At 44.2% G+C, this 27,168-nt stretch overlaps 1 protein-coding gene and 1 long non-coding RNA gene across 2 annotated transcripts in view; both read right to left on the bottom strand.

Moving 5' to 3' along the window:
• The window catches only part of LOC120933233 (adhesion G protein-coupled receptor E1-like), a 74,370-nt gene extending 58,232 nt beyond the window's left edge, over positions 1-16,138 (bottom strand). The window contains exons 1-4 of the mRNA XM_040346328.1: positions 16,020-16,138; positions 9,812-9,958; positions 8,623-8,702; positions 1,027-1,110 (exon numbers count right to left, since the gene is read on the bottom strand). Coding sequence (XP_040202262.1) covers positions 1,027-1,110; positions 8,623-8,676 — 138 coding nt within the window. The 5' untranslated portion in view covers positions 8,677-8,702; positions 9,812-9,958; positions 16,020-16,138. The remainder of the gene's footprint in view (positions 1-1,026; positions 1,111-8,622; positions 8,703-9,811; positions 9,959-16,019) is intronic.
• A 5,288-nt stretch (positions 16,139-21,426) lies between these two features.
• Positions 21,427-27,168, bottom strand: part of LOC120933232 — a 48,656-nt gene continuing 42,914 nt past the window's right edge. Inside the window, exon 3 of the long non-coding RNA XR_005748072.1 lies at positions 21,427-21,635. This is a non-coding gene — a long non-coding RNA (uncharacterized LOC120933232). The remainder of the gene's footprint in view (positions 21,636-27,168) is intronic.

Here is a 27,168-nt window from a genome sequence, read left to right as displayed (position 1 = left end):
AGGTATAAGCCAACTATCACCTTGGCAGGAGTCATGACAACCCATCAGTGCCGGGTGGAGATCCCAAAGCCACCCCCGGGCTGGCAGAGTCACGGTTGGCAACCCCCGGGTCAGTCAGTCAGTAGTAGGGGCACTCATGGGAGTGCATCTCGCAGGCGGCGAAGCCGGTGGCTTTTCTCTGGGCTGTGGGCTGCTGCTTCCTCACTTCCCCTGCGTCTCCTCCTCCTAACGGCCAATCTGATCTCCTTTCAGCCAATCGGGTACCGATCTGCACCCCGAGCCCACACTATTTTGAAGCCTAATAGAGGCTCTAATCACGTGCTTAAAAAAACCCTGATTGAAGTCCATGCATCCGTAGCCCTGTATGTAGATCAGGGGGACGGACACATGGATGGGGGGGGTGGCACCCGTGTGCCCCCTATGAACGGGCCACCACTGCAACCCATTGTGGTTAGTGATATAGGAGGTATCTCTATTAGAGTCATAGGCGTGCGCACAGGGTGTGCCAGGTGTGCCCAGGCACACCCTAATCACCCTGTGTGGTTCTTACTGCAGGGCTGCCAGATTTTCTCCTCTCCTACGGCTGCTGCTGTGGGCAAACACAGATGATGTTTCAGGATTAGTGGGGGAAGTGATAATGTCATTTACCGACCCCTTACCTTTGTGAATGAACACAGTGACTGGTACCTGGTGTTTGAGCTTTGGGGTGAGTTTATTTATTGCAAAGCTCTACTGTATGATACAGCAAACCAAATTAAACCAATAACTGAAACATTTTGCGCAGTCATACTCAAACAATAATGTCAAGCCTGTCACTTAATGTGTGAAGGATACTTATGGTAAAAGTGACCCTGTGACTTGACACGCAGCCCAAAAAAGGAATGTGATGGTGCTGTGCGGAGCTTTCCTTGAAGGCTTACCAAGCTGGTGGGTAATTGAAGTCGCTAGACTAAGCATTGACTTAAAATGTAACCTTCATCTACCTTCTCTAGAACAATGCATAGCATGTAACAGATTATTTCTTACATTATCAGAGGGCTTGTTCTCACTTGCTTGGCAGGATAAATTAAAAAAATTAAAAGATGCCTGGAGAATAGAGCAGATTGGGTCCTGGAAGATAGAAAATATCAATTGTGGCAGGTAGAAAAAAGGAGAAACAGTTTGTTATTTAGGTTACATTGCAAAGAATTAACAAAGTGTAATATATAGTAGTAACTAAATAAAGCTAAAGAGATAAAAAAATGATTTATGCCTTGTACACACAAGCGGAATTTCAGACGGAGAAAGTCAAACGGATGATTTTCTTTGCATATTCCGTCCGTGTGTATGCCCCATCAGACTTTTTCCGTCGGAAATTCAGACGGAATTAGATAGATAACAAAATTTCTATCAGAATTTCCATTCATCTGGATGCAATTCCGACAGAGCTAAAAAAACATGCATGCTCGGAAACAATTCGACACATGCTTCGAAGCATAGAATTTCATTTTCTCGGCTCGACGCAGTATTTTACGTCACTGCGTTCTTGACGGTCCGATTTTAGTGTGACCGTGTGTATGCAAGACAGCTTGAGCGGAACTCTGTCAGAAAAACCGTCAGAGTTTTTTTCCGACCGGAAAACCGGTCGTGTGTACAGGGCATTAGAGATACTCATTATTATGGTCATGGCTTATAATTATTGGGCACAGTATAAGAATTCCTAAGAGACAAAAATGAATAATATCCATAAGACCTGTTTGTATGTTCTGAAAACTTGACACCTTTATTTACTAACAGTGAGATACGAAGCCCAATTGAATGCTTAGTGTAAATCAGCTAAATAATTTTCAGGTACAGTGCCTTGAAAAAGTATTCACACCCCTTGAAATTTTCCACATTTTGTCATATTACAACCAAAAATATAAAAGTATTTTATTAGGATTTTATGTGATAGACCAACACAAAGTGGCACATAATTGTGAAGTGGAAGGAAAATGCTAAATGGTTTTCAAAATGTTTAAGAACATTTTTTGAAAAATTTGACATTTGGCATTTGTATTCAGCCCCCCTGAGTCAGCGGGCGCGCAGGGGAAATCCCTCACTGTACAGAGATGGCTGCGGTGTGCACTCCTGCACCCGGCATATTCTCTTCCCCGCCCGACAGATGCATTCCAGTGCCGGCCCCGTCGTGACATCATTCAGCGGTTCAGAAGGAGAGGAAGAAAGTGCTGCCGGCGCTGCGGTGAACAGTGTGCATGTGAGTAATATAACCTGCCGATCTGTTCACAGAGACACACTAACTGTCTGCATAGCCCAAGAGCGTCTCTGCCCCCCTCCCCTACCCTAGCTCGACTCTCACTCTTCCCCCCTTGCAGTGGCTCCCGGGTCACGCTGGTAAGACGTGAATGATGTCTTAAGGAGGGCAGGGCCCACTGGTATAAGTCTCTGAAAGTCTCTAAGGAAGGGGGAGAGGCTTTGAGCTAATGGGGGTATCTAAGAGGGGGTACTGACTGCTGATATAATGTGTGGTAACCAACCATTAGATCAGCAGCACCCCCATTGGAGACCCCCATTTGCTCACAGCCCACCTTATATCAATGCCCTCCCCCTTATCAGTGCCACCTATCTGTGTCCATCATTGCCGCCTATCTGTGCCACACATCAATGCAGCCCTATAAGTGCCACTTCATCTGTGCCCATCATTGCCGCCTATCTGTTCCCATCATTGCCGCCTATCAGTGTCACACATCAGTGTAGCCTTATAAGTGGCACTTCATCTGTGCCCATTATTACCACCAATCTGTGCCCATCATTGCCACATATCTGTGCTATATTTCGGTGCCAGCCATCAGTGCGTGCCACCTATCAGTGCCATCTTTCAGTGAGTGCCACCTATCAGTGCCAGCCATCAGTGCGTGCCACCTATCAGTCCCATCTTTCAGTGCGTGCCACCTATCAGTGCTATCTTTCAGTGGCAGCCATCCGTGCCACCTATCAGTGTCATCTTTCAGTGCCAGCTATCCGGCGTGCCACCTATCAGTGCTCATCAGTGCTGCATTATCAGTGCCAACTATCAGTGCCCATCCATCAGTGCCACTGCCAGCCATCAGTCAGTGCCACCTTTGAGTGTCCATCAGCCAGTGCCATCTATCAGTGGGTCACATGACATTAAAAAAAGTATCGGTAATCGGTATCGGCGAGTACTTGAAAAAATGTATCGGTACTTGTACTCGGTCTTAAAAAAGTGGTATCGGGACAACCATAATCTAAACCATTCCATTGTAGCTCTGGCTGTATGTTTAGGGTCATTGTGCTGCTGGAAGGTGAACCTTCGCTCCAGTCTAACAGGTTTTCTTCTAAGATTGCCCTGTATTGCCCTCCATCCATCTTCCCATCAACTCTGACCAGCTTCCCTGTCACTGCTAAAGAAAATCATCCCCACAACTTGAAGCTGCCACCATCATGTTTCACAGTGGGGATGGTGTGTTCAGGGTTATGTGTAGTGTTAGTTTTCTGCCACACACAGCGTTTTGCTTTTAGGCTAAAAAGTAAAATTTTGGTCTTATCTGACCAAAGCACCTTCTTTCACATGTTTGCTGTGTCCCCGCATGGCTTCTCGCAAACTGCAAATGGAACTTCTTATGGATTTCTTTCAACACTGGCTTTATTCTCGTCCCTCTTCCATAAAGGCCAGATTTGTGAAGGGCAAGACTAATAGTTGTCCTGTGGACAAAATAAAATGGGGGTGGTGCTGCGCTGTTCCTAAAAGGTATAATGCCAATAGGCTAATATGAAAAGGTCAAACAAGGAGGTAACTCCTGATAAAAGGCTGTACTAATCCTAATAGTTAAAGTGCAAAACCTAGATGCATAAATATAACAATACACTCTCAATATAAAGGTAAAAAACAGTGCATAGCATGCTAAAGTATACTCCTGATATAAATGAAATACCATGGTGCATGGCATGCTTAAGTAAAACAAGTGGATATAGTTACTATGTGCTGGGTAATGTCTTGTGGATGTCTTACCCAATCAAGTGCAAATTAGCTAAATAAATCGTGCAAAAACACAAACAATGAGTGCAAATGGTAAAATACACTATGCAAAAATACGCAAAAAATGCATATAAAAACGCATGTAAAAAATGCATAAAAAACTATTTCTGGTGCAATGTGCAAAGTGTAAATAAAAGTGGCAAATGCTGCAAGTGGCTAGTGCCAACATATAATAATAAAGTCCAAACAGTGCAATATGAAATAAGTCCAAAAGATGCAGTGACATATACATCCAAAAGTGCAAAATTGCAAGTCAGGCTGTAAGCAGATGGCAACAAGTCATCCTATTCTCCGTGCAATCAAGCCAATCCAGTGTATAGGTAAAAAAAAAGTGCAGGAGAGATAGCAATCTCCTCTTCATGCAGCAATACACTTAAAGCGGGGGTGCACCCAAAAAAATTTTTCTAACATTACATTAAGCTCCATTCCGACATTGACTGTACGCTGATCTTTTTTTTTTTTTTGCCGTACATACCTTTATTTTCTCCCCCGGCTTCCAGGTAGTGAATCCTGCGGGAGTGGGCATTCCTATGCACAGGCTAATTGATTGACGTATGACATAAGCTTCCCCCCGGCGCATACAGCCGCGTCATGAGTTGCCGAAAGAAGTCAAATGTCGGTGCGCAGGCGCCGTATAGAGCCGACTCGCAGTCCGGCTTCTTTCGGCAACTCGTGACGCGGCCGTATGGGCTGGGGGGAAGCTTATGTCTTACGTCAATCAATTAGCCTGTGCATAGGAACGCCCACTCCCGCGGGATTCACTACCCGGAAGCCGGGGGAGAAAATAAAGATATAACTGTATGTACGGCAAAAAAAAGAAAAAAAAATCAGCGTACAGTCAATGTCGGAATGGAGCATGTAATGTTAGAAACTTTTTTTTTGGGTGAACCCCCGCTTTAAGTATAGGTGGCCTCTTACCTTGCGGTAATGAGACAACTGCATATAGATCAAAACCTGAGGTGGTGATTCCTCCCTTTGACTCCTGGGCATAGGGTTTAACAGACCTAGTTTTGACTCTCGGCCGCAGGGCAAGTATAAGAAAAAGGATTCCCAATGGTGTAGTAGGTTTTTAAAATCGTATAATCATTTATTAGTAAACAGTGCAGGGTACTCACATAAACAAACAAAAAATGCTCCTTGTCTCCTACGAGCGGCGGGCTTGTCTGTAAACGTCAGAGTGCCTTTCCTTCCCTACGTGTGACGTCACAACCCATGTGACTTCATCAAGGGATGAATGTGGACAGATTCTCCTACCTGAGCTGTGGATCTCTGCAGCTCCTTCAGAGTCATGGGCCTCTTGGCTGATTCTCTGATTAATGCTCTCCTTGTCCGGCCTGTCAGTTTAGGTGGACAGCCATGTCTTGGTAGGTTTGCAGTTGTGCCATACTCTTTCTATTTTCCGATGATGGGTTGAACAGTGCTCTGTGAGATGTTCAAAGCTTGGGATATTTTTTTATAACCTAACCCTGCTTTAAACTTCTCCACAACTTTATCCTTGACATGTCTGGTATTTTCCTTGGCCTCCATGATGCTGTTTGTTCACTAAGGTTCTCTAACAAACCTTTACAGGGCTTCAAAGAACAGCTGTATTTATACTGAGATTAAATTACACACAGGTGGACTCTATTTACTAATTAGGTGACTTCTGAAGACAATTGGTTCCACTAGATTTTAGTTAGGGGTATCAGAGTAAGAGGGGCTGAACACAAATGCACACCACACTTTTCAGATATTTATTTGTAAAAAAATTGAAAAATAATTTATCATTTTCCTTCCACTTCACAATTATGTGCCACTTTGTGTTGGTCTATCACATAAAATCCCAATAAAATACATTACAATTTTTGGTTGTAATTTAACAAAATGTGGAAAATTTCAAGAGGTATGAATACTTTTTCAAGGAACTGTATATCAAAACTAAAGGTGTTCAGTGTTTTATAGATTGTTGTTGTTCTAAAGCAGCCTAAGTAGAAAAGCCTGCTGCAGAAAAGGACCCTTGATTTCTTTGGGGGAAGCAGGGTCTCTCTGCATAGGTCTGTAACACCCTGCCCTAGGCTGGCTAAATGTAGTTTTTTGGCTCTGCTGTACTTAGTGGAGCAGCAATGTATTTTCCAGGTATGGTCAAGTCTATCCCAAAGGCTTGGTTCACACTGCAGTATGACTTTGTCAGGGGAATTGCTGGCGACTTGAGTACTACTTTGATAGAAGTATAGAATAGAAGAGAATAGAAATACAATAGAAGTCTCCTTGAAATAGTACAGGAAACTTTTATGAAGTTGGAGTGACTTCAGTAGTGCTAATTAAGACTTAAGGCTTTTATTCACTAACATGGAATTTCACATGTCATGCGAAATCCTCACAAGTCGGATTCCAAGTTGCTGCAATGTGAACCGAGCCTAAGCCTGATATTTGATTACTCTTCCCTTATTCTGCAAATAGCTTCCAGAAGTAGATTAGAAGGGGCAGCCACCATTTTATTCATTTTTATCTGACCTTAGCCCCTCCCTTTGAGGGTGCACCCAGAAGGTGGCTAGGGAGAAGATAAATGTTTGGGAAGGTCTGTTCACAGTGCTCTTTTCCTGGGGGGGGGGGGGTGCCCCTGTGATGCAGCCTTTGGTCCTGAAGATCTGTTACTTTTAGGTCTCATCATTTACTTAGCTGAGAGCCCAAAAGACATCTGCTGGAGGACACTACCTTTTGAAGCTGGGCTGGGAAAAGGATCCCCTCGCACTGAAAAGTTTTGTAGGGAAGCTGGTTGGAGACAGTTGTCCCCAGACATTATGAGTTGGATCTTTGCCTAGAGGATAGCTTCAAGAACTGTGATTGTTTTTACAGAGTCTTAGATGGACTGGTTCTCCCTCTGCCCCACATCCCTCTCTCCTGTTGTATTACTGCAATACAACTACAAAAAGACAACCCCTAGACTGAGTCTGTGTTTGTTTGTGTGCTTTGGAACTGGTATCTAGGCCTGGCAGCCTCTTAACAAGTAAGGGAGACCTGGGTTTTTTCAAACAGCCCCCCCCCTCCGGGGGACAGGGCTACAGGTCAAACAAACCCCAAACTGAGTCAAACCTATAACCAGCAGTCAGCTAAGCTTTTGTTCCCCGCTCACTGGAGAGCTCTGGTTCTGATTCAGAAGAGCTGTGTATGACCTCTGAAAAACATCACTGCTTCCTCACATAGAGCAAGGGTCCTATTCTACTCTGCAACAGGCTGGCAGAGGACAGGCTTTTCTACAAGAAAAGGAAATGCAAGGATTTTTATTTTGATGCATTTGGGATGCATTTAGCTAATGAAAACTGAGGAGTCTATTGGGCGTTAAACTGTGTAATTTTTTACAGTGTGAAATGCTTTACAGCCATAAATTGTTACACTTAATGATTACTAGTCTATGCAAGACCAATAACTTGTATAAGTATGACACAAAATCAATAGTCGGCATATCTAGGAAAGACCATAAAATATAACTCTGGACGAAACATATTGGGCTGCCAAAAGTGTGGCACCATTACACCAGTACAGAAAATCATGTGGTATTCATGCAGTGGAGCCTACTGCCAGTAAAGCAGCAATTCACAGAGCAGCCAAATTGTCTTCAACCTTTCTTTTTGTGCTACTTATAGCAAATGTGCATGTAAGCTATTTTCTTGGATTTTGCTGTTTTTGTAAAAAAAAAAAAAAAAAAAGTGTTTTTACAATATCATGCTTTGAGAGTTTTTGTTTTATAAGGGAATGTGAGAGGCCCATATCACTTTTGTTCCTATCAATTGAAGAATGTGGGTTTTTGTTTGTGTATAATCGAGGATTGATAGTGGAAATTTTACTGCATGTAGTCAGGGCCGTCTTTAATATCGTTTGCACCCTGGGCAAACACCCCCCCCCCCCATGCAATTTCGCACTTACATTACACAGGACCCCCTCTTCCATACTACCCCCACCATTACACAGGACAGGACCCCCTCTCTCATACTACCCCCACCATTACACAGGACAGGACCCCCTCTCTCATACTACCCCCACCATTACACAGGACAGGACCCCCTCTCCCATATACCCCCACCATTACACAGGACAGGACCCCCTCTCCCATATACCCCCACCATTACACAGTAAAGGGCCCCCTCCCCCATACTACCCTAATCATTACACAGGACAAGACCCCCTTTCTCATACTACCCCCACCATTACACAAGACAGGACCCCCTCTCCCATACTACACCCACCATTACACAGGACCCCCTCGCCCATACTACCCTAATCATTACACAGGACCCCCTCCCCAATACTAACCCACATCATTACACATTACATGTGTGCTGTTACCTCTAGCAACCAGTCAGTAAGCGATAATGATACACTGTACCCTCTGGCAACCAAAGGCAATCGCTGCCTGATCTGATACAGTAAACAGATTTTAGGTCTAGCTGCTATTTATTGTATGTCTCAGAGCAGGTGGAGAGCAAACTTGCACGGATGGGGGGGCCCAGAGTCCAATCAATATTAAATCCGGTCCTGTAACTGTTATCCACTCCTGTGGCTCCCATTACACGTATATGAGCACACACTACCAACCCTACACTACCCACCTGTGGGTTCTTCTTGGAGCATTCTTCCAGTCTCTTTTGCTGTTCACCAGTCATATTACACGCTTCCTTTATGTTATGCTCTACAGATAGATGAAAGAGTGTTAGGTGCATGTGTATATTTAATTGCAGTACAAAGAGGATGAATCTCCTGAACGGGGGCATAGACGGCAATAAAAACTGACAGGTGCTCTAATCCCTCTCCAGTCCACTCTGTCCAAAACTAAACAAAAAAGTTTTCCCATATATATATACTTTAACTCCCTTCCTGACCTGACACATCGCTTTAACTGACAATTGCGCAGTCGTGAGACGCTGTACCCAAACAAACATTTTTCTGCCGGGCCGCGCCGATCATTCGGTACTCTGATAGGAGACAGTCTGCCAACAGTATGTAAACAAGGCAGACTTTCATTCTGTCAGTACAGAAGACAGGGATCCTGTGTTAGTGTGAAGCAGGAACAACGTTCCATGACTTCAAGTAGTAAAAGCACCTCCCTCAAAGTTGAGGTCAAGACTCTGTGCAGGCCAGTCAAGTTCCTCCACCCCAAACTCACTCATCTATGTCTTTATGGACTTTGCTTTGTGCACTGGTCCAAATCATTTGGTGGGGGGGGGGGGGAATTATGGTGTGGGGTTGTATTTCAGGGGTTGGGCTTGGCCCCTTAGTTCCAGTGAAGGGAACTCTTAAGGTGTCAGCATACCAAGACATTTTGGACAATTTCATGCTCCCAACTTTGTGGGAACAGTTTGGATATGGCCCCTTCCTGTTCCAACATGACTGTGCACCAGTGCAACAAAGCATAAAGTCGTGGATGAGCGAGTTTGGGGTGGAGGAACCTGACTGGCCTGCACAGAGTCGTGACCTCAACCCGATAGAACAGCTTTGGGATGAATTAGAGCAGAGACTGCGAGCCAGGCCTTCTCATCCATATCAGTGTCTGACCTCACAAATGTGCTTCTGGAAGAATGGTCAAACATTGCCATAGACACACTCCTAAACCTTGTGGACAGCCTTCCCAGAAGAGTTGAAGCTGTTATAGCTGCAAAGGGTGGGCCAACTCAAAATTGAACCCTGCAGACTGGGATGCCATTAAAATTCATGTTTGTGTGAAGGCAGGCGTCCCAATACTTTTGGTAAGATAGTGTATGTTAACTCTTGTCATTGTGTGTTCCTGTGCACATAACTCACCTTTGCAAAAAACTTGTCCCTCTTTAGGACAGAACTGAACTTTGTTGATGGGGCGATAATTTTTCAAACACTCACAGTAGTAGCTGCCTTTTGTGTTGTGGCACTGGGCTCCTTGTCCACACGGTATGTCTTTACACTCATTTTTATCTAAAATGTAGAGTTATTTGTATAGAATTATGGCAAACTAAAGTCAATGTTAACTCTGTCACTAAAATCTCAAATCATTTTAAACATGTTAAAGTTATTTAAAAGGAAATGTTAAATATTTTAAAACTGCAGCTTTCATAATAAAAAATCCCTGGCGATCCTCCCCTGGAGGTCTTTTTCAGGCCTTTCCTGTTATAAAGTGACAACGCTCTATACCTGTCTCCAATAGGTGCTCCTATGTTGTCACCCTATCACAGGGAATTCTGATGGAGACTCCAAGTGGCTGGTTCAACACACATTTCACATTCATAGCTGAAGCCGTATAGTATAGTATAGTGAGGATTTAATTAACAGACTATTTATTAAAAACTGAACTCCAGGATATGCAAATATTTTCAAAGTACAAGAGGCATGTGATTATTGGTGAGCTTTGTGTAGTTCTTCCAGAGCTGTACATTGACCCAGCAAGAAACGGTTCCAGAAAAGCTGTCTCTAATACAGACCGGTCACTGCTGTTCTCTCCCCTTGTGAAGGGTGTCTGGTCTTGTCTCCGCCCCCTCCTGTAGTTTTCTGCAGGCAGCCTGTAGAGGGCGGAGCCTGCTGGGTCCCTCCCACAGCTCTGCTCTCTGTACAGGCACAGTGATTATGTCATTCTTACATTTACAAGGGAGTATCACAGTTTGTAAAGACATTGGGGCAGATTCACGTACAGCCGCGTAAAATTGTGCGGGCGTAACGTATCCGATTTACGTTACGCCGCCGCAACTTACACGGGCAAGTGCTGTATTCTCAAAGCACTTGCTCCGTAAGTTGCGGCGGCGTAGCGTAAATCGGCCGGCGTAAGCCCACCTAATTCAAATGTGGAAGGGGGGGGCGTGTTTTATGTTAAACTACTGTGACCCGACGTGATTGACGTTTTTGCGGCACGGTGCATGCGCCGTCCGTGGAATTTCCCAGTGTGCATTGCTCCAAAGTACGCCGCAAGGACGTCATTGGTTTCGACGTGAAAACGTAAATGACGTCCAGCCCCATTCACGGACGACTTACGCAAACAACGTAACTTTTTCAAATTTCGACGCGGGAACGACGGCCATACTTAACATTGGCTGCGCCTCATATAGCAAGGGCAACTATACGCCGGGAAAAGCCTAACGTAAACGTCGTAACTTTACTGCGTCGGCCGCGCGTACGTTCAGGAATTTGCGCATCTAGCTAATTTGCATATTATATGCAGAATTCGACGGAAGCGCCACCTAGCAGTCAAAAAAAAATGCAGTTAAGATCCGACGGCGTAAGAGACTTACGCCTGTCGGATCTAATGGATATCTATGCGTAACTGATTCTAAGAATCAGACGCATAGATACGACGGGTCGGATTAGGACTTACGACGGCGTACATGGCGCTGCGCCCTCGTAAGTCCTTTAAGAATCTGGGCCATTTAGTGCACACAAACTAGATTTCTATTCTCTGTGACTATTGAGGAATAGATTTAAATTATAATTTTTTTGTGCTCAGAGTTCAGCATTCATTTTATAAGTAGCGTTGAGCAAATGGACGTTAGTTCGACCTGAGCATCGCCTGTTCACCCGTTCGGCAAACACCCCAATTTGTGGGGGGCCCAGGCAGTACCCGGGCCCCCATAAAATATTATGGCCAATAACTTGCATATACAGTAAGCCTTCAAAAAGGGGACTTTTGAGTTTTCATGTTCGGGTCCCCATAGACTTTAATAGAGTTTGGGGCTTAGGTGCAAACTGAACAGGGGGGTGTTTAGCCCATCTCTATTTATTAGTATGTAATTTATTTATATTTTAATAAAAATGTTCACAGAGTTGTTGATTGATCGCTAAGTGACACATACTAATGCCGCTAAGTGTGTTTTGGGTATCTAGCATTTAATGACCGCTGTTCATGAAAGGGTTATGCAACACTTTAACCACTTAAGACCCGGACCAAAATGCAGGTAAAGGACCCGGACAGTTTTTTTGATTCGGCACTGCGTCACTTTAACTGACAATTGCGTGGTCGTGCGACGTGGTTCTCAAACAAAATTGGCGTCCTTTTTTTCCCACAAATAGAGATTTCTTTTGGTGGTATTTGATCACCTCTGCGGTTTTTATTTTTTGCGCTATAAACAAAAATAGAGCGTCAATTTTGAAAAAAAATTCTATATTTTTTCCTTTTTGCTATAATAAATATCCCCCAAAAATATATAAAACATTTTTTTTTCCTCAGTTTAGGCCGATACATATTCTTCTACCTATTTTTGGTAAAAAAAACTTGCAATAAGCTTTAATCGATTGGTTTGCGCAAAATGTATAGTGTTTACAAAATAGGGGATAGTTTTATCGCATTTTTATTAACAATTTTTTTTTACTAATAATAGCGGCAGTCAGCGATTTTTTCGTGATCGCGACATTATGGCGGACACATCGGACAATTTTGACACATTTTTGGGACAATAGTCATTTTCACAGCAAAAAATGCTATAAAAATGCATTGTTTACTGTGAAAATGACAATTGCAGTTTGGGAGTTAACCACTAGGGGGCGCTGAAGGGGTTAAGTGTAACCTCATATGTGTTTCTAACTGTAGGGGGGCGGGGCTTGACGTGTGACATCATTGATCGTGTTTCCCTATATCAGGGGACACACGATCAATGACAACGCCACAGTGAAGAACGGGGAAGCTGTGTTTACATACAGCTCTCCTCGTTCTTCAGCTTCGGGGACCGATCACAGGACTCCAGCGGTGATCGGGTACGCGGGTCCCGCGGCCACGGAGTTTCGGACCGGGAGCCCGCGACCCACGGCTGGGCATTTAAAGAGGACGTACAGGTACGTGCTTGTGCCCAGCAGTGCCATTCTGCCAACGTATATGTGCAGGAGGCGGTCCTTAAGTGGTTAATAGCAACATACAAATATCTCAATAGTGATTATAGCATAGAGAGGAAACTATTCAGTCTCAGCTCACTTAAGTGGATACATGGTCACTCAATGAAGCGTGACGAGAAGTGGTTGAACCGGTAGGGGGTTCTTTGCTGTCAGAGCGGTAGGATGTGGAAGTCTCTTCCACAGTTGGTGCTGTCAGCGGGGAGCATCAATAATTTAACAAACTCTTATGCTTGTACACACGATCGTAATTTCCGATGGAAAAAGTCAGACGGAATTTTTTCATCGGATATTCCAACCGTGTGTGTGCCCCATCTGACTTTTTTCCGTCGGAATTTAGAAAGAGAACATGTTCTCTTTTTTTCCGACGGAAAAAAATTATATCGTAAATTCCGTTCGTCTGTAGGGAGAAAAAAACATGCATGCTCAGAATCAAGTCGAGGTATGCTCAGAATCATTCAACTTAATTTTTCTCGCCTCGTCGTAATGTTGTACGTCACCGCGTTCTTGACGGTCGGAATTTGGTGTAACAGTGGGTATGCAAGACAGCTTGAACGGAATTCCGTCTGAAAAATCTGTCAGAGTTTATTCCGACGGAAAATCCAATCGTGTGTACAAGGCATTAGATGGGCATCTTAGTGAATGCAATATACAGGAATTTGGGAAATGATGGTGACATAAACACACACACATACCCACAAAGGTTGAACTGGAAGGACTGGTGTCTTCATTCAACCATTGAGACCTTAAAATTATGATCTCCCTGTAGCATTATGAAAACTTTTCTAGTTGAGAATTTAGCCTGTATATAAGGAGGAGTGATCACAGCATTAACAATATCTTAAATATTTCATAAATAAATGATTATACCGCTTATAAAATTATAGCAAGGATCATTTTACTATCAAGTCATTTCAAATTACAGTGGTAAACCAGATATAATTCAGAGATTTATGTCTCCTCCCTGTCGATCTTTTAAAAGCTCCCTGAAATGGTATTGTAGCACCATCTTGTGGAAGAATAAAAGTACTGCATTCCAAGAAAAGTTTTAGTGAGTTTTGCACTGAAACCTGTCATGCAGAAATAAAACATAAGTAACGCCCTGTACACACGATCGGTTCATTCGATGAAAACGGACCGATGGATTTTTTCATCAGATATCCGATGAAGCTGACTTTCATCAGTCGTGCCTACACACCATCGGATAAAAAAACGATCGTGTCAGAATGCGGTGATGTAAAACACAACGACGTGCTGAGAAAAATGAAGTTCAATGCTTTCAAGCATGCGTCGACTTGATTCTGAGCATGCGTGGATTTTTAACCGATGGACGTGCCCACAGATGATCGTTCTTTTTCTATCGGTTAGTTAACCATCAGATAATTTTAAAACAAGTTCCTAGTTTTTTAACCGATGGATAAAAAACCGATGGGGCCCACACACGATCGGTTAGTCTGATGAAAACAGTCCATCAGACCGTTTTCATCAGACAAACCGATCGTGTGTCTTCAGTATTTTCCATTCCCCAAAACAAGCATGCAGCCAATAAAGTGATAGCGAAGTCAAAACTCCTAATTAGCACACATTTGTTCTAGGCCTTGGGCCAGATCCACAGACGAAGTACGCCGGCGTATCTACTGACACGCCTGTGTACTTTCAATCGTATCGTTGTTTTGAATCCTCAAAACAAGATACGACGGCTTCTGGGTTAGATCCGACAGGTGTACGTCTTCGTACGCCTTCGGATCTAAGATGCAATACTTCGGCATCCGCTGGGTGGCGTTTTCCATGTCGGGTATGCAAATTAGCGATTTACGACGATCCACGAACGTACGCGCGGCCGTCGCATTTTCAAACGTCGTCTGTAGTCGGCTTTTTCCGGCGTATAGTTAAAGCTGGTATTTTTCGGCGTATACATAGAATTGCCATGTTAAGTATGGCCATCGTTCCCGCGTCGAAATTTGAATATTTTTTTTTTGCGTAAGTCGTCCGTGAATAGGGATGGACGTAACTCACGTCTAAGTTCGAAAAATTACGTCGTTGCAAAGTCATTTAGCGCAATGCACGGCGGGTAATTTAGGAACGACTCATGCGCATTTCATTCGGCGCGGGGACGCGCTTCATTTAAATGAAACCCGCCCCCAACCCGCCCAATTTGAAATACACCGCCAGAAATACACTACGCCGCCGTAACTTACGGCGCAAACTCGCTGAGGATTCGAAAATGCGCCAGGTAAGGTACGGCGGCGTAGTGTATCTCTGATACGCTGCGCCGTTCTACATGTATGTGGATCTGGCCCCTTGTAACTACAAAGGGTAACTCCACTTTTGGAAAAAAAGCAAATAAAGAAAAAATAATATAGCATATACAATTGTGACACAAGTCATATTGCAATTAAATGTTATAAAAAATGATCTTTCCTTTTCAATCTGCAGCCGCTGTAATTTTCTAAAAATAAAAATTCATTGCAATATGGCTACCTGGAGGTGTTCTGTGCACAGAATGTGTATAGAACGCCCCCCCCCCCCCCCAGAAATTTCCTGCTTCTGTGATTGGCTGGCTGATTTTCCAAGAAGTCTGCCATTTTTGTTGCATCCCCTGCAACAAAAATTTCATTTTTTGAGATACTTTCAATAGAAAATCATGTCCAAAGGGAAGCAGGCCCAGTAGATTTCCTCATTAGTGCTCTGCAGCTGCACAGCTGACTGATAATTATGAAACCACTCCCATTAGACTCACTTGTCACAGAGGCCCAGAGGAACAAACAGTGATTTTTTCAGAATAACAAAAGGTAGGAATCTGCAACAAAGGCTGTTATAATCCTTGTAATGTACATAGATCACCCAGAGCGGAATGTTATTTTTTCAACAAAAATGGAGTTACGCTTTAACATTATCAGTGCTTGAGACACTGGAACAAATCTGACATTTCCTAATAATTCCTCTCACATGAATGTTTTTTTAGAGATTATTTCCTGTGCTTGGGCAAACGACAGCTGGACAATGGCAATGACAGGCAAAATTATACAATACAGACAGTTTTTATTTCAATTTTTTTTCAGTGAGGCCCAATGTAAAAAGATGTTGCTGTGAATTGATAATTTGTAGACATAAAGCTGAATTGGGTTTCTGTAGTCGAATGTCGTGGCGCATTGGCACACATACCTACCTCTGCAGTAGAGCAGACCATTTTTTTTGCATCTGCAGAATCCTCTTTTGCAGTGACATTTGGATTTTTGGTCACAGCTTACATTTAGGGGACAGATCCATTGATCACCACAATCTTGCTCACCTGGGGAGTGATACAAAAAAAAAAAAAGATCAATAATAAAGACTCCCCTGCATGCTTTCAAGATAGTCAGCACAGCCTGTTTAAATATGACATAATGTGTAACCCCTTAAAGAGGAATTGCAGTCTTCTCAAATAATTTGTAATAAAAAACATCTTTGCCATTCTGAAGCTTCCCTCCAACCACTTTGCATATTATTTTATATATACTGCGATTCTGTACTTGACAAATATGCTGCAGAAATCTCCCTCCACTGAGTCTGTCTGCCTTCATTTTAACTGTGGGCAGCTGAAGCTGCTGCCTGTTCACTTCCTGGATTTACACACACACACAGAGGCACCTCCAGCTCTGCAGCTTTCATTGCCCCTCTTATGACTCACCCCCCTACCTTACTTGGTAAACTCTCACAAAAGTGAGAGAGAGAGAGAGAGCTGTGCATGATGTCATAAGCCAAGACTAATGACCAGACAGGAAACAGTAAGTGGGCTGTATAAGGTATTTACTGGCAGAACAAAATTTACAATCAAAAGTTATAAAAACAAGGGCAGAAGATTTAATAGATGGAATGTTGAAAAAATGACTGAAGGTCCACTTCAAGTATGGAAAAAGCATTTTGGCCATACTTCTCTTGTGGGTTACAGGAGTGCATTCACTTTAGATTTTTTGTAAGCAAGAGTCACAGAGTCATAGTGGGCTAAAGCCCGCTGGCAGCTGGCGTGGCAGAGGCAGAGCCAGCATGCAGCCAAGAGCCAAAGCCTGTTGCACTTACCCCTTCCCAGCTTGGCTCTCCAGTAAGTGCAGGAGGAGCAGAGCAAAGAGCCGGCGACTGACAGCCACTGCTCTTCACTCAAGCAGAACAAGATCTGAATGATCAGCAGTCATGTGATTGCTCACATCTTCTGCTTAGAGCCGAATTGTTACACTGGATTCGGAGGGTAAGGTGCAGAGAAGGCCCTGAACTTGGGGCGAGGGGGCTGTAGAGTGTTGTAATATTAATATAGATGTGTAGGTATTTAAAATATTGTGTTATATGTATGGCATGATATACATACAGGCATTCAAGGTTACACATAAAAAGGTGTTTGCCGACCAAAAGGGTTAGTGGTCAAACACAAATCAAAGGAACAGCTGAGGACCCTTTGATGTGTTAGGCCTCGTACAGACGACCGGATCTATCCGCTGGGATTGATCCGCGGATCAGTTCCAGCGGACAAATCCGGTCGTCTGTACGGCCTAGCGGATATTTTTCTGCAGAGATTCGTCAAGCCGATCGATTTCAAGCGGATATAAATTTCTTAGCATGCTAAGAAATCTATCCGCTTGAATCGTGTCCAGCGGATTGATCCGGTCGTCTGTACAGACTCACCGGATCAATCCGTCCGCTCCCATCCCTCGCATGCATCGTAATGATTCGACTCATGCGTGGAAGTAGTTACCTTCCAGCATCGCGCACGTCGCCGCATCATCGTCGCGGCGACGGCGCGACACGTCACCGCGGATGTATTACGTGCGGATTTCGATCTGATGGTGTGTACAGCCATCAGATCCAAATCCGCCAGAGGATTTATCCGCTGGAAACGGTCCGGCAGACCGTTTCCAGCGGATATTCTCTGGTGTGTACGGGGCCTTAATCTTATCTAAGATTACCTAGGTGTGTGAGATGGCCTGATACTTCCTTACATACATAAGGAAGTATTTATTGATGGTAATTAGACTTGGGGGTTTTCATTCAGGGAAACAGTTGGTTGACCTGGAAGAACCACTCCCTCCAGTGTGAGACCAGCTTTTGAGACAGTCAAGCTGGCATTCAGTCTGGTCTTCACAGAGAAATATGGCACATGTCTAGGAATGATATACTCTGTTGGATTTGTATCGTCTGTGGACTTTGGACTTTGTATGTTATTGGAAGTTAATTAAAATTGCGTTCTCTGGAGAACCTGTGTTGCTGCGAAACAACGTAATTTATAGTCATCATACTATACATCTATATCACTACATTTATTGGATTGCATTTATGAGATCACTACATAGAGGAGGCCTTGGACTAGGAGGGGAGTGCAGAGAAAGCCCTGGACTGTGGGGGGGGGGGGAGCACTGAGAACCGAGTGATTAGCGGTGTATGATTGCTCAGTTCTCAGTCTTAGATCTGGCGGGGGACAGATGCAGCATCCATCTAGGTAAATAAAAAAATTAAAAAAAAAATCCCATACTTCTCTTTTAATTACGCATCTCCTCTGTCCTGCTATCTGAACCACATCATAATTAGGCCTCATTCACATCATGGAGGATATGTATCCATGCCCAGTGTGATGGCTGTATACAACGTGGGAATACTTGGTGTTCTGTGCATCCCTGTGCAGGCAGTCCAGTCAAAGTTAATTGGGACGCAGCATCTGCATGGACATAGTCAAATGTCAAAATTTGACATGCAGACAGAAAGGGATGCAGTGTCTGCATTCGGATTGGTGCAACCATTTCTATAGGTGAAGCTCTCTGGTGGATGCAGGTGCAGCAAAAAGTGGCTCAGCATACAGGACCTGTCTCAGTGCCTGTCTCAATGAGCCCTTAGGGGAATTTATCAAAACTAGAGCAGACAGAATGTGGAGCGGCAGTGCATGGCAACCAATCAGCTCATAGCTTTCATCACTGCTGAGAAGCATATGCTCATACAACCAATTAACAGAACAAGACCTTATTGGGTATCAATGTGTAGATCCAACTCATTTTTTCGGACAACTTTATGAATTTGTTTGCCAGTCCCTCTTTTACATATACGCCTTATAAATACTCATAGATAATTGTATACTCTAGCATAATATGCTACGATTTAATATATTCAATCCCTCTCAACTATATATGGTTAACCCTTTGGGTGCTCATTACAGGCATCGGCTCCCCTGGTCTTCGGAGGGCGTTTACTGTGCTGTTCCTTGTAACCCCCCTGTGGGGTGTGTTCTTCCTTCCTCCCCCCTGGGTTTGTGGGTGGCGCTCGTGAGGCTCCCCTTGAACTTCCTAACAGCCTTTTTCATTTCTGGCTATGAGAACACCCATCCTATCTGTTAACGGTAAAATTCCTTTCTGGTCATTTTATGTGATATATATTAATATGTTTTTTTTTTTATCTCAAACTTACGTAATGTGTATTTTTGTAGAATCAATTATCCCCCTGAAGAGACCACTTACAGGTCGAAACGCGTCGGGGCACGCACACCACGCAGCATAATGTTGCATATAATTGTTTCAAATATTGTTTCAAATATTGTGGAATCTGTATTGTATCACCTGATCCGGAAAGGGTTCTCTTTTAATTGTTATTGTATTTAATTTGTATGTCATTGACAACCATTTAATAAACCATGTTTTACTTAATTACATCTCTACATTTTAATATTCTTGCTGTCCAAAGCCCCTTGGGGAAATTTTCCTTTTTCTACAATATTCAATCTTGGGGTTCGCAGCTTTCTTGTCTCTCCTTATATGTGTCTTTTCATAGCTAACAAGAGTATGGCCTCAGTTAAAGCTAATACGTATAATAACAAAATGCCATCATCCAGAATATTTGAATCGATCGGCCCCAAGCAGCAATCATGTGCAAGCTAAAATGCTGTTTTTTATTTTCCTTGCATGTCCCCCTTTGGATCTAAAGCGACTGCATTTCCAAGTGCACTTGTAGTGCAATGTGGATTTTCCTTTAGTGAATAACCCCCAATGTCTAAGAGGCCTGTCCTTACCATCAGTGGCAGACAGGCATTAGACTGACCCCAGAATTTAACTTGAGGGCATCGCCCATTACAGCAACGTGTGACAAAACATTGAATCGGGTGGGTAGGCGGGCAACAATTCTGTCAGCTGAATCTCCTCATGTCAGAGGGACGTGTCTCAGGCCCAGATTCACTAAAAAACGCCTATCTTTAGGCGGGCGTAGTGTATCTCAGATACACTTCGCCGCCATAACTTTGAGCGGCAGGTCCCGTATTCAGAAACATTTTCCACTCTAAGCGTAGTGTATCTGATACAGCGTAAGCCCGCGTAATTCAAACTAGGCTAGTGTGGGCGGGTTTTATGTTAATGTATCAAGACCCGACGTGATTGACGTTTTTAACTAATGGCGCATGCGCACGCATGCTCAGTATCACGTCGATTTTTCAAATTAAATTGCGCCCGCTCAATGCCTAGTCGACGTGAATGTAACTTACGTCCAGCCCCATTCACGGACGACTTACGCAAACGACGTAAAACGTGAAAAATTTTACGCTGTTCCGACGTCCATACCTAACATTGGTACGCCTCATAGAGCAGGGGTAACTATACGCCGAAAAAAGCCTTACGCAAACGACGTAAAAAAATGCGCCAGTCGCACGTACGTTTGAGAATCGGCATATCTAGCTCGACGCGTAAATCGACGTAAGTGCCACCTAGCGGCCAGCGTAAATATGCAACTTAGATACGACGGCGTAAGACTTACGCCGGTCGGATCTAATACAAATCTATGCGTAACTGATTCTATGAATATACAACGCCTCAAACTCAGAGTTACGACAACGTATCTGGAGATACGCCGGCGTCACTCGTACGAGAATCTGGGCCTCAGTGTACATTTTCTAGAGTTTGGGTTCCGCCCCACCACCTCCTGTCATGGTAGCCAATCCTAACAGAGCTACTTCACCTCCTTGATTTAGATCAACTCCCACTGTAAGTAATGCTTCCATCAGTCAAGGCTCCCTTTTCCTAAAGCGGTTCAAGGGGCCTTCATTTTAAAAGCTGAACAAGCTGAAGATAGAAGCTGATTGGTTGTCATGCACAGCTGTTCCAGATTCTGACTCCACATGGCTAGGGAGTGCGCCTGCTTGATGTGGGAGCTCCTGGCAGGAGGGAGGGGCCAGGGGCACTGGCGAGGGACCCAAGAAGAGGAGGATCCCAGGCTGCTCTGTGCAAAACTATTACAGAGCAGGTAAGTATAACATGTTTGTGTAGTAAAAGAAATATGCAATACAACTGTTTTATGTTATTAAAATTCATGTACTGAGGTCTGTACGGTCTGTTACATACTCGCTTGGTGCGCAGTTATAAAAGCATATGGCCCTTTAAGCGCCTCCCACTGTTGATGCAATCTGACCACACTCACAGTTTAGGTATGGTGCCGCTATATTAACATTTTTCTTGGGGGGGGCAAAAAAATGACCAGCCCCGGGTGCCAGATGTGCTAGCTACTGACTGAAAGTTTAGTTGGGCTTTAACGCTAAAGTAGCTTTATCATGGTTCAGGCACAGTAGCATTAAAACAGTTGCTTGTGGAGAAATAACTGAACCAGTTTCCCAGCACTGAGCACCCAACAGTGTGTAACTTCCCTGTCTGACAATATCCAAGTTACCATAAATCTAGAAATGTGGAATAATGTTTTTTAGGTACAATGATCCCCATCTACTGACCTTTACCAGGTACTTCCTCCTTGATACACTGGTTGTCGTTTTGTGCAGCCACAGCAAAGATAACACCTGAAAATTAGAAATTAACATTGTTAATCGGTGAAGGACTATATACTTTTCACCTAGTGAACAACCACAGGTTAAAGTCAATCTGGTACCAGAATCTTTTTTAATTTTAATAAAGTATGGATTGGGTAAAACCTGTTGATTTCTGTGGGTTTTTTGTTTTGTGTTTCTTGTCTGTGCCCCATTGGAGAAACTTTTCGTCACTTCTTTTCTTGAAGCACAACAGGAAGTGAGCAAAGAAAATAAGGAAAATCCACTTTTTGACAGTTTCTCTAATCCTGATCTTGTGATTTACTCGTACTTTTCCACCGCCGCCACGTCACCGGCGTATGCGCTCTGAGGGAACAGCATGCCTGTGCCGCTCCTTCAGAGCCCTGTGCCATTAACAGCAACTCCTGAATGCATCCACGGGAGTAACGTTTTCACGGCTCTGCCAATCAGACAGCCAGAGCGCTTGAACACTGCAGGAAGACCGTGTGAAAATGGAAGCAATGTTAGCAGGACAGCTCACTGCTGGAGGGCTTTGTTTTAAGGTGAGTTTCACATAATGTGTGATGCATACTAGCACATCATAACATTGCCTTGCAGAAGGATCTTTTATTTATTTTTTTGTCCAAGTTTACTACTGCTTTAACTCTGCACCCAGGGCCAAACAGTTATCCTACAGCATAATGAATCTGGCATGCATCCCTTTATGCATGTCACCTCCTTTCAGAGTATGTTCACTCTCCTAGAGAATGATGCTGTTGTATGTACCATATTATTATTTATTGCTACTTATAGGCATATGCCATGACCTTAAAGAGACAGTGGGCCATATTCTGAGTAAATATCCGCCTGCTTCGCTTAGGGCACTTACACTCCGCTGTCCCAACTTACTGGAGCAGGTGTTGTATTCCCCAACCACTTGCTCCATAAGTTGGGACAGCGGAGTGTAAGTGTCCCGGCGTAGCCTGGCGGATCTCCAAGGGGGCGGCTTCTATTCAAATGAAGCGCGCCCCCGATACAAAAGAACTGGGCATGCGCCAGGCTGCAAAAAGCCCAGTGCGCATGCTCCAGTTCTCGGCGGAAAACGTCAATGACGCCGACGTGTGCGTCATTGACGTAAAGTCGTATTCAAGAACGACTTACGTAAACGACGTATCCGACGAAAAAACACGACGGGGACCCGACGCCATCCGTAACATGGCCTACGCGAGACTTGCGGAAACTTACCCCTCATATAGCAGGGGTAAGTTTCCGCTTACGCAAACGACGTTAGCGACGGTTACGCGACGCGAACTCGTTCGTGAATCGGCGTAGAAGGATCATTTGCATACGCAAATGACTCCTTCACTTAAATGCCATCTAGCGGCGGCCGGCGTCATTGCATTTAAGATCCGCCAGTGTAAGTGACTTACAGATGGCGGATCTTAAGTGTATCTATGCAAAACTGATTCTGAGAATCAGGAGCATAGATACACGGGTCAAAAAAGGGAGTTACGATGGAGTATCCTGAGTTACTCCATCGTAACTTTACTCAGAATATGGCCCAGTGTCATCATAACCTCAGACATCACAACTTTAAAGAGACAATGGCATCATGACATAATTACTGTGACAGGCCTAGCCAGGACAGAGGCTTTTGGAGAGGACTGAATGCTAGCCTCTTGCCTACTGATTATGAGCCCTGGATTTTAAGGGAACAATGGGCCAGATTCACATACATTTGCGGCCGTGTAACGTGACCCGTTTACGATACACCGCCGCAAGTTTCCAGTTTTAGTGCCCGATCCACAAAGCACTTACCTGGAAACTTGCGGCGGTGTATCGTAAATACGTCCGGCGCAAGGCAGGCCAATTCAAATGGGCGTGTGCCATTTAAATTAGGCGCGCTCCCGCGCCGGACCTACTGCACATGCTCCATTTCGCAATTCCCGTCGTGCTTTGCGCGCAGTGACGTAATTTTTTTGAACGGCGACGCGCGTAGCGTAATTCCGTATTCCCGGACGGCTTACGCAAACGACGTTCATTTTTAAATTTTGACGCGGGAACGACGGCCATACTTTATACAGCAATACGATTGCTGTGTAAAGTTAAGGCACCAAAAACGACGACTAAATTTGCGACGGGAAACTAGACTAACGGCGACGTAGCGAATGCGAAAATCCGTCGTGGATCGCCGTAACTCCTAATTTGCATACCCGACGCTGGTTTACGACGCGAACTCCCCCCAGCGGCGGCTGCGGTACTGCATCCTAAGATCCGACAGTGTAAAACAATTACACCTGTCGGATCTTATGGATATCTATGCGTAACTGATTCTATGAATCAGTCGCATAGATAGAAACAGAGATACGATGGCGTATCAGGAGATACGCCGTCGTATCTCTTTTGTGAATCTGGCCCAATACTCTTTGCGAGGTGTATGTCTGAGGACCTTGATGTAATGTTACTTTGGATTCAAGTCCATGTCCCCCCAAAACACACAGACTCTGGGGACCCTGTATATTATAAATAGTGACGGCTTCATAATTTTGGGACTAATAGAAGATGCTGATGTCATCAACTCCAGCCACCTGTCTGGACAGTCTGTTGTCTGCTATAATGTGTTTATTGTAAATAAGACTAGTGTGGGCTCTAACAGTCTTTCACCCATTGTTGTTTGTGTTAATTAACTCTGCTATTGTGTGAAGGAGTTCTGTGTTGATATTTATGATAATGAGTATTTTAGTTAGGGAGCTAGGAGACATCAAGGCTAGGACCTGAAAGATCATATCTCGGAGTCACCTAGTGTGGAAATGATTAGTTAATTAGCTCATGTTAATTTATGTTTCTGGTACCAGGTGTATTGTTAGAGTAATATGAGCAGGAGGGGGAAATCTCCTCTTCAACTGTATATAAGACTGTTTTCTTGGTTTTACCCTACACTGAGCTACGACTAGTGAATGGGAGAGCTAAGGGGTCTTGGATCGTGTGGTATCGGAGAGAGAAAGCATTTACGAAGGACAGACTCATCTTGAGTACGCGGTGACCGAAATACACATATTAACCAATAGGAAGGAAGAGGAACCTATAAAAGGCTGTTTCACTTTAGAGCACTTACATTGTGCACTGTTTTGGTTTACCCCAATTCAGGGTTTGACAAATTTGCTTGGAATCTAGGAGCCAGCTAAAAAAGTCAGGAGCCAGAAAACGCGCCCGTCCCGCCAAGCTCGCGCGCAGAAGCGAACACATACGTGAGTAGCGCCCGCATATGTAAACGGTATTCAAACCACACATGTGAGGTATCGCCGCGATAGTTAGAGCGAGAGCAATAATTCTAGTTCTAGACCTCCTCTGTAACTCAAAACATGCAACTTGTAGAATTTTTTAAACATCGCCTATGGAGATTTTAAAGGGTAAAAGTTTGTCGGCATTCCACGAGCGGACGCAATTTTCAAGCGTGACATTTTGGGTGTCAATTTACTCGGCGTAACATTATCTTTCACAATATAAAAAAAATTGGGATAACTTTACTGTTGTCTTATTTTTTTATTTAAAAAAGTGTATTTTTTCCCCAAAAAAAGTGCGCTTGTAAGACCGCTGCGCAAATACGGTGACAGACAGAAAGTGGTACACTTTTTGTAGCTGCTGACTTTTAATAAACATAAAAAAAGCTTGGAACTCCCCTTTAAATATAATGTCTCTTTGCCCATGCAGCAAACATACATACATACGGTACAAAGCTTACAAAGAAAAAGGAAGTTGCTGCACAACACTTGAGCCACTTTTAGTCCTGCTGATTTAATCAGAAACAGCAATGTGGAAATAGCTAAAAGGACCAGCAATAAAATAAAAATTACAATTGTAAAAGATCTTTTTCTGCACCCGAGGTTATGACCAAAAGAGGTTACGAGCTGGGATAAAAATGTTCCCCTCAAGATGCACCGTCTGCATCTCAACCTCATGCCTCCAACCACCGCTGATCTTGCAGCATAGAATAAAAGTGTAAAACCACCACAAAGGCTATTTCTAAAGAACTGACAAACAAACTCTTTAGCTCTGTACTGGTTTGCTGCTTTTTGAAACACACAGTACATTTTTCTACCATGGTATTTCGAATTTATTAGCTAACTAGTGAGCTAGAAAAACAATGGACCGTTCTTTAAAAGTTAAAAACAGAATATTTGGAAACATTGCCAACTAGAGTCAGTCAATTGGAACAAAATTGTGTACAAAAGAAAGAGAGGACTGCATCTTGTCCATCTGTTTTTCAAATTTTAATGTTCAAAGTGTCACTAAACCCACATCATAAAAAAACTATCAATAAATGCTGTTCATACTCACTCAGTCACTATGAGGCCGCGTACACACGTCCGAGAAACTCGACGGGCAAAACACATAGTTTTGCTCGTCGAGTTCCTTGTTCGGCTGTCAAAAAACTCATCGAGCCAAATGTTCCCATTGCCCAACGAGGAAATAGAGAACATGCTCTCTTTTTGGCTCGACGAGTTTCCCGACGGGTTTCTCGCGAAAAGTGTACACACGACCGTTTTTATCGGCAGAATACGTCTCCCATCGAGTTTCTTGCTGAATTCTGCCGAGAAAACCGGTCGTGTGTACGGAGCCTGAGATTTGTTTTCTGTATTCTGGTTCATCCTGATGCTCTCTATTTTCACCTTCTGTTCATGTCCCCAATTCAGCTGGGCATTTTGCACCTGGGGTGGCAACTCTGCACATGCTCAGTTTTCAGTGAGTTTCTATGCTGAGCATTTTTTTCCTATCACATCTGAGCAGCCCATGTGACTATAGAATCACATGTGTATACCTACCGGAGCATGATGGGACGGTGATGCCTATATAAATGGGATGCAAGGCGCGCTTCCATCATTGCAGTGAGAAGAGGCGACGTGTCAACATCGGAAGAAGGGAGAAGAAGAAGATGACGTCACAGAAGACCGCGCTGGCTGCCTGCTAGTAATTGAGCTAACACACGAAGATAGCAGGCAGCCAGCGCTGAAGGAGAAGGCACCGGACAGCTGGAGAAGAACCGGGGTGTGCCGAGTCAACAGCGGAGAGCGGCGAAGATAGAAGAAGACCCCCGGAGAGCGGAGAAGACCCCCCCCGGAGAGTGGAAGAAGAACCCCCCCCCGGAGAGCGGAGAAGACCCCCGGAGAGCGGAAGAAGAAGCCCTCCCTGGTATTAGAGCTAAAGAAGACAGGGGGGGCCTCCGGAGCAGACTAATAAATGATTTTAAAAACCCTTGTGTTGTGTGTTTAATAACTATCACTTTGCCTCCAGGTGAATGGGTAGGGGTACGATGTACCCCATATCCATTCACTTAGGGTGGGGGGCCGGTATCTGGGGGCCCCCTTATTTGAGGGGACTCCCAGATTCCGATAAGCCCCCGCCCGCAGACCCCGACAACCAACGGCAAGGGTTGTCGGGAAGAGGTCCTGTCCTCATCAACATGGGGACAGGGTGCTCTGGGGTGGGGGGGCCCGCAGTGCGCCCCCCTGCCCCAGAGCACCCAACCCCCCCATGTTGAGGGCATGCGGCCTGGCACGGCTCAGGA

Source organism: Rana temporaria, chromosome 3 (assembly GCF_905171775.1).
Source record: "Rana temporaria chromosome 3, aRanTem1.1, whole genome shotgun sequence".
NCBI lineage: Eukaryota > Metazoa > Chordata > Amphibia > Anura > Ranidae > Rana > Rana temporaria.
Note: the sequence above shows the minus strand (reverse complement) of the source record. Positions and strands in the feature narration are given on the sequence as shown.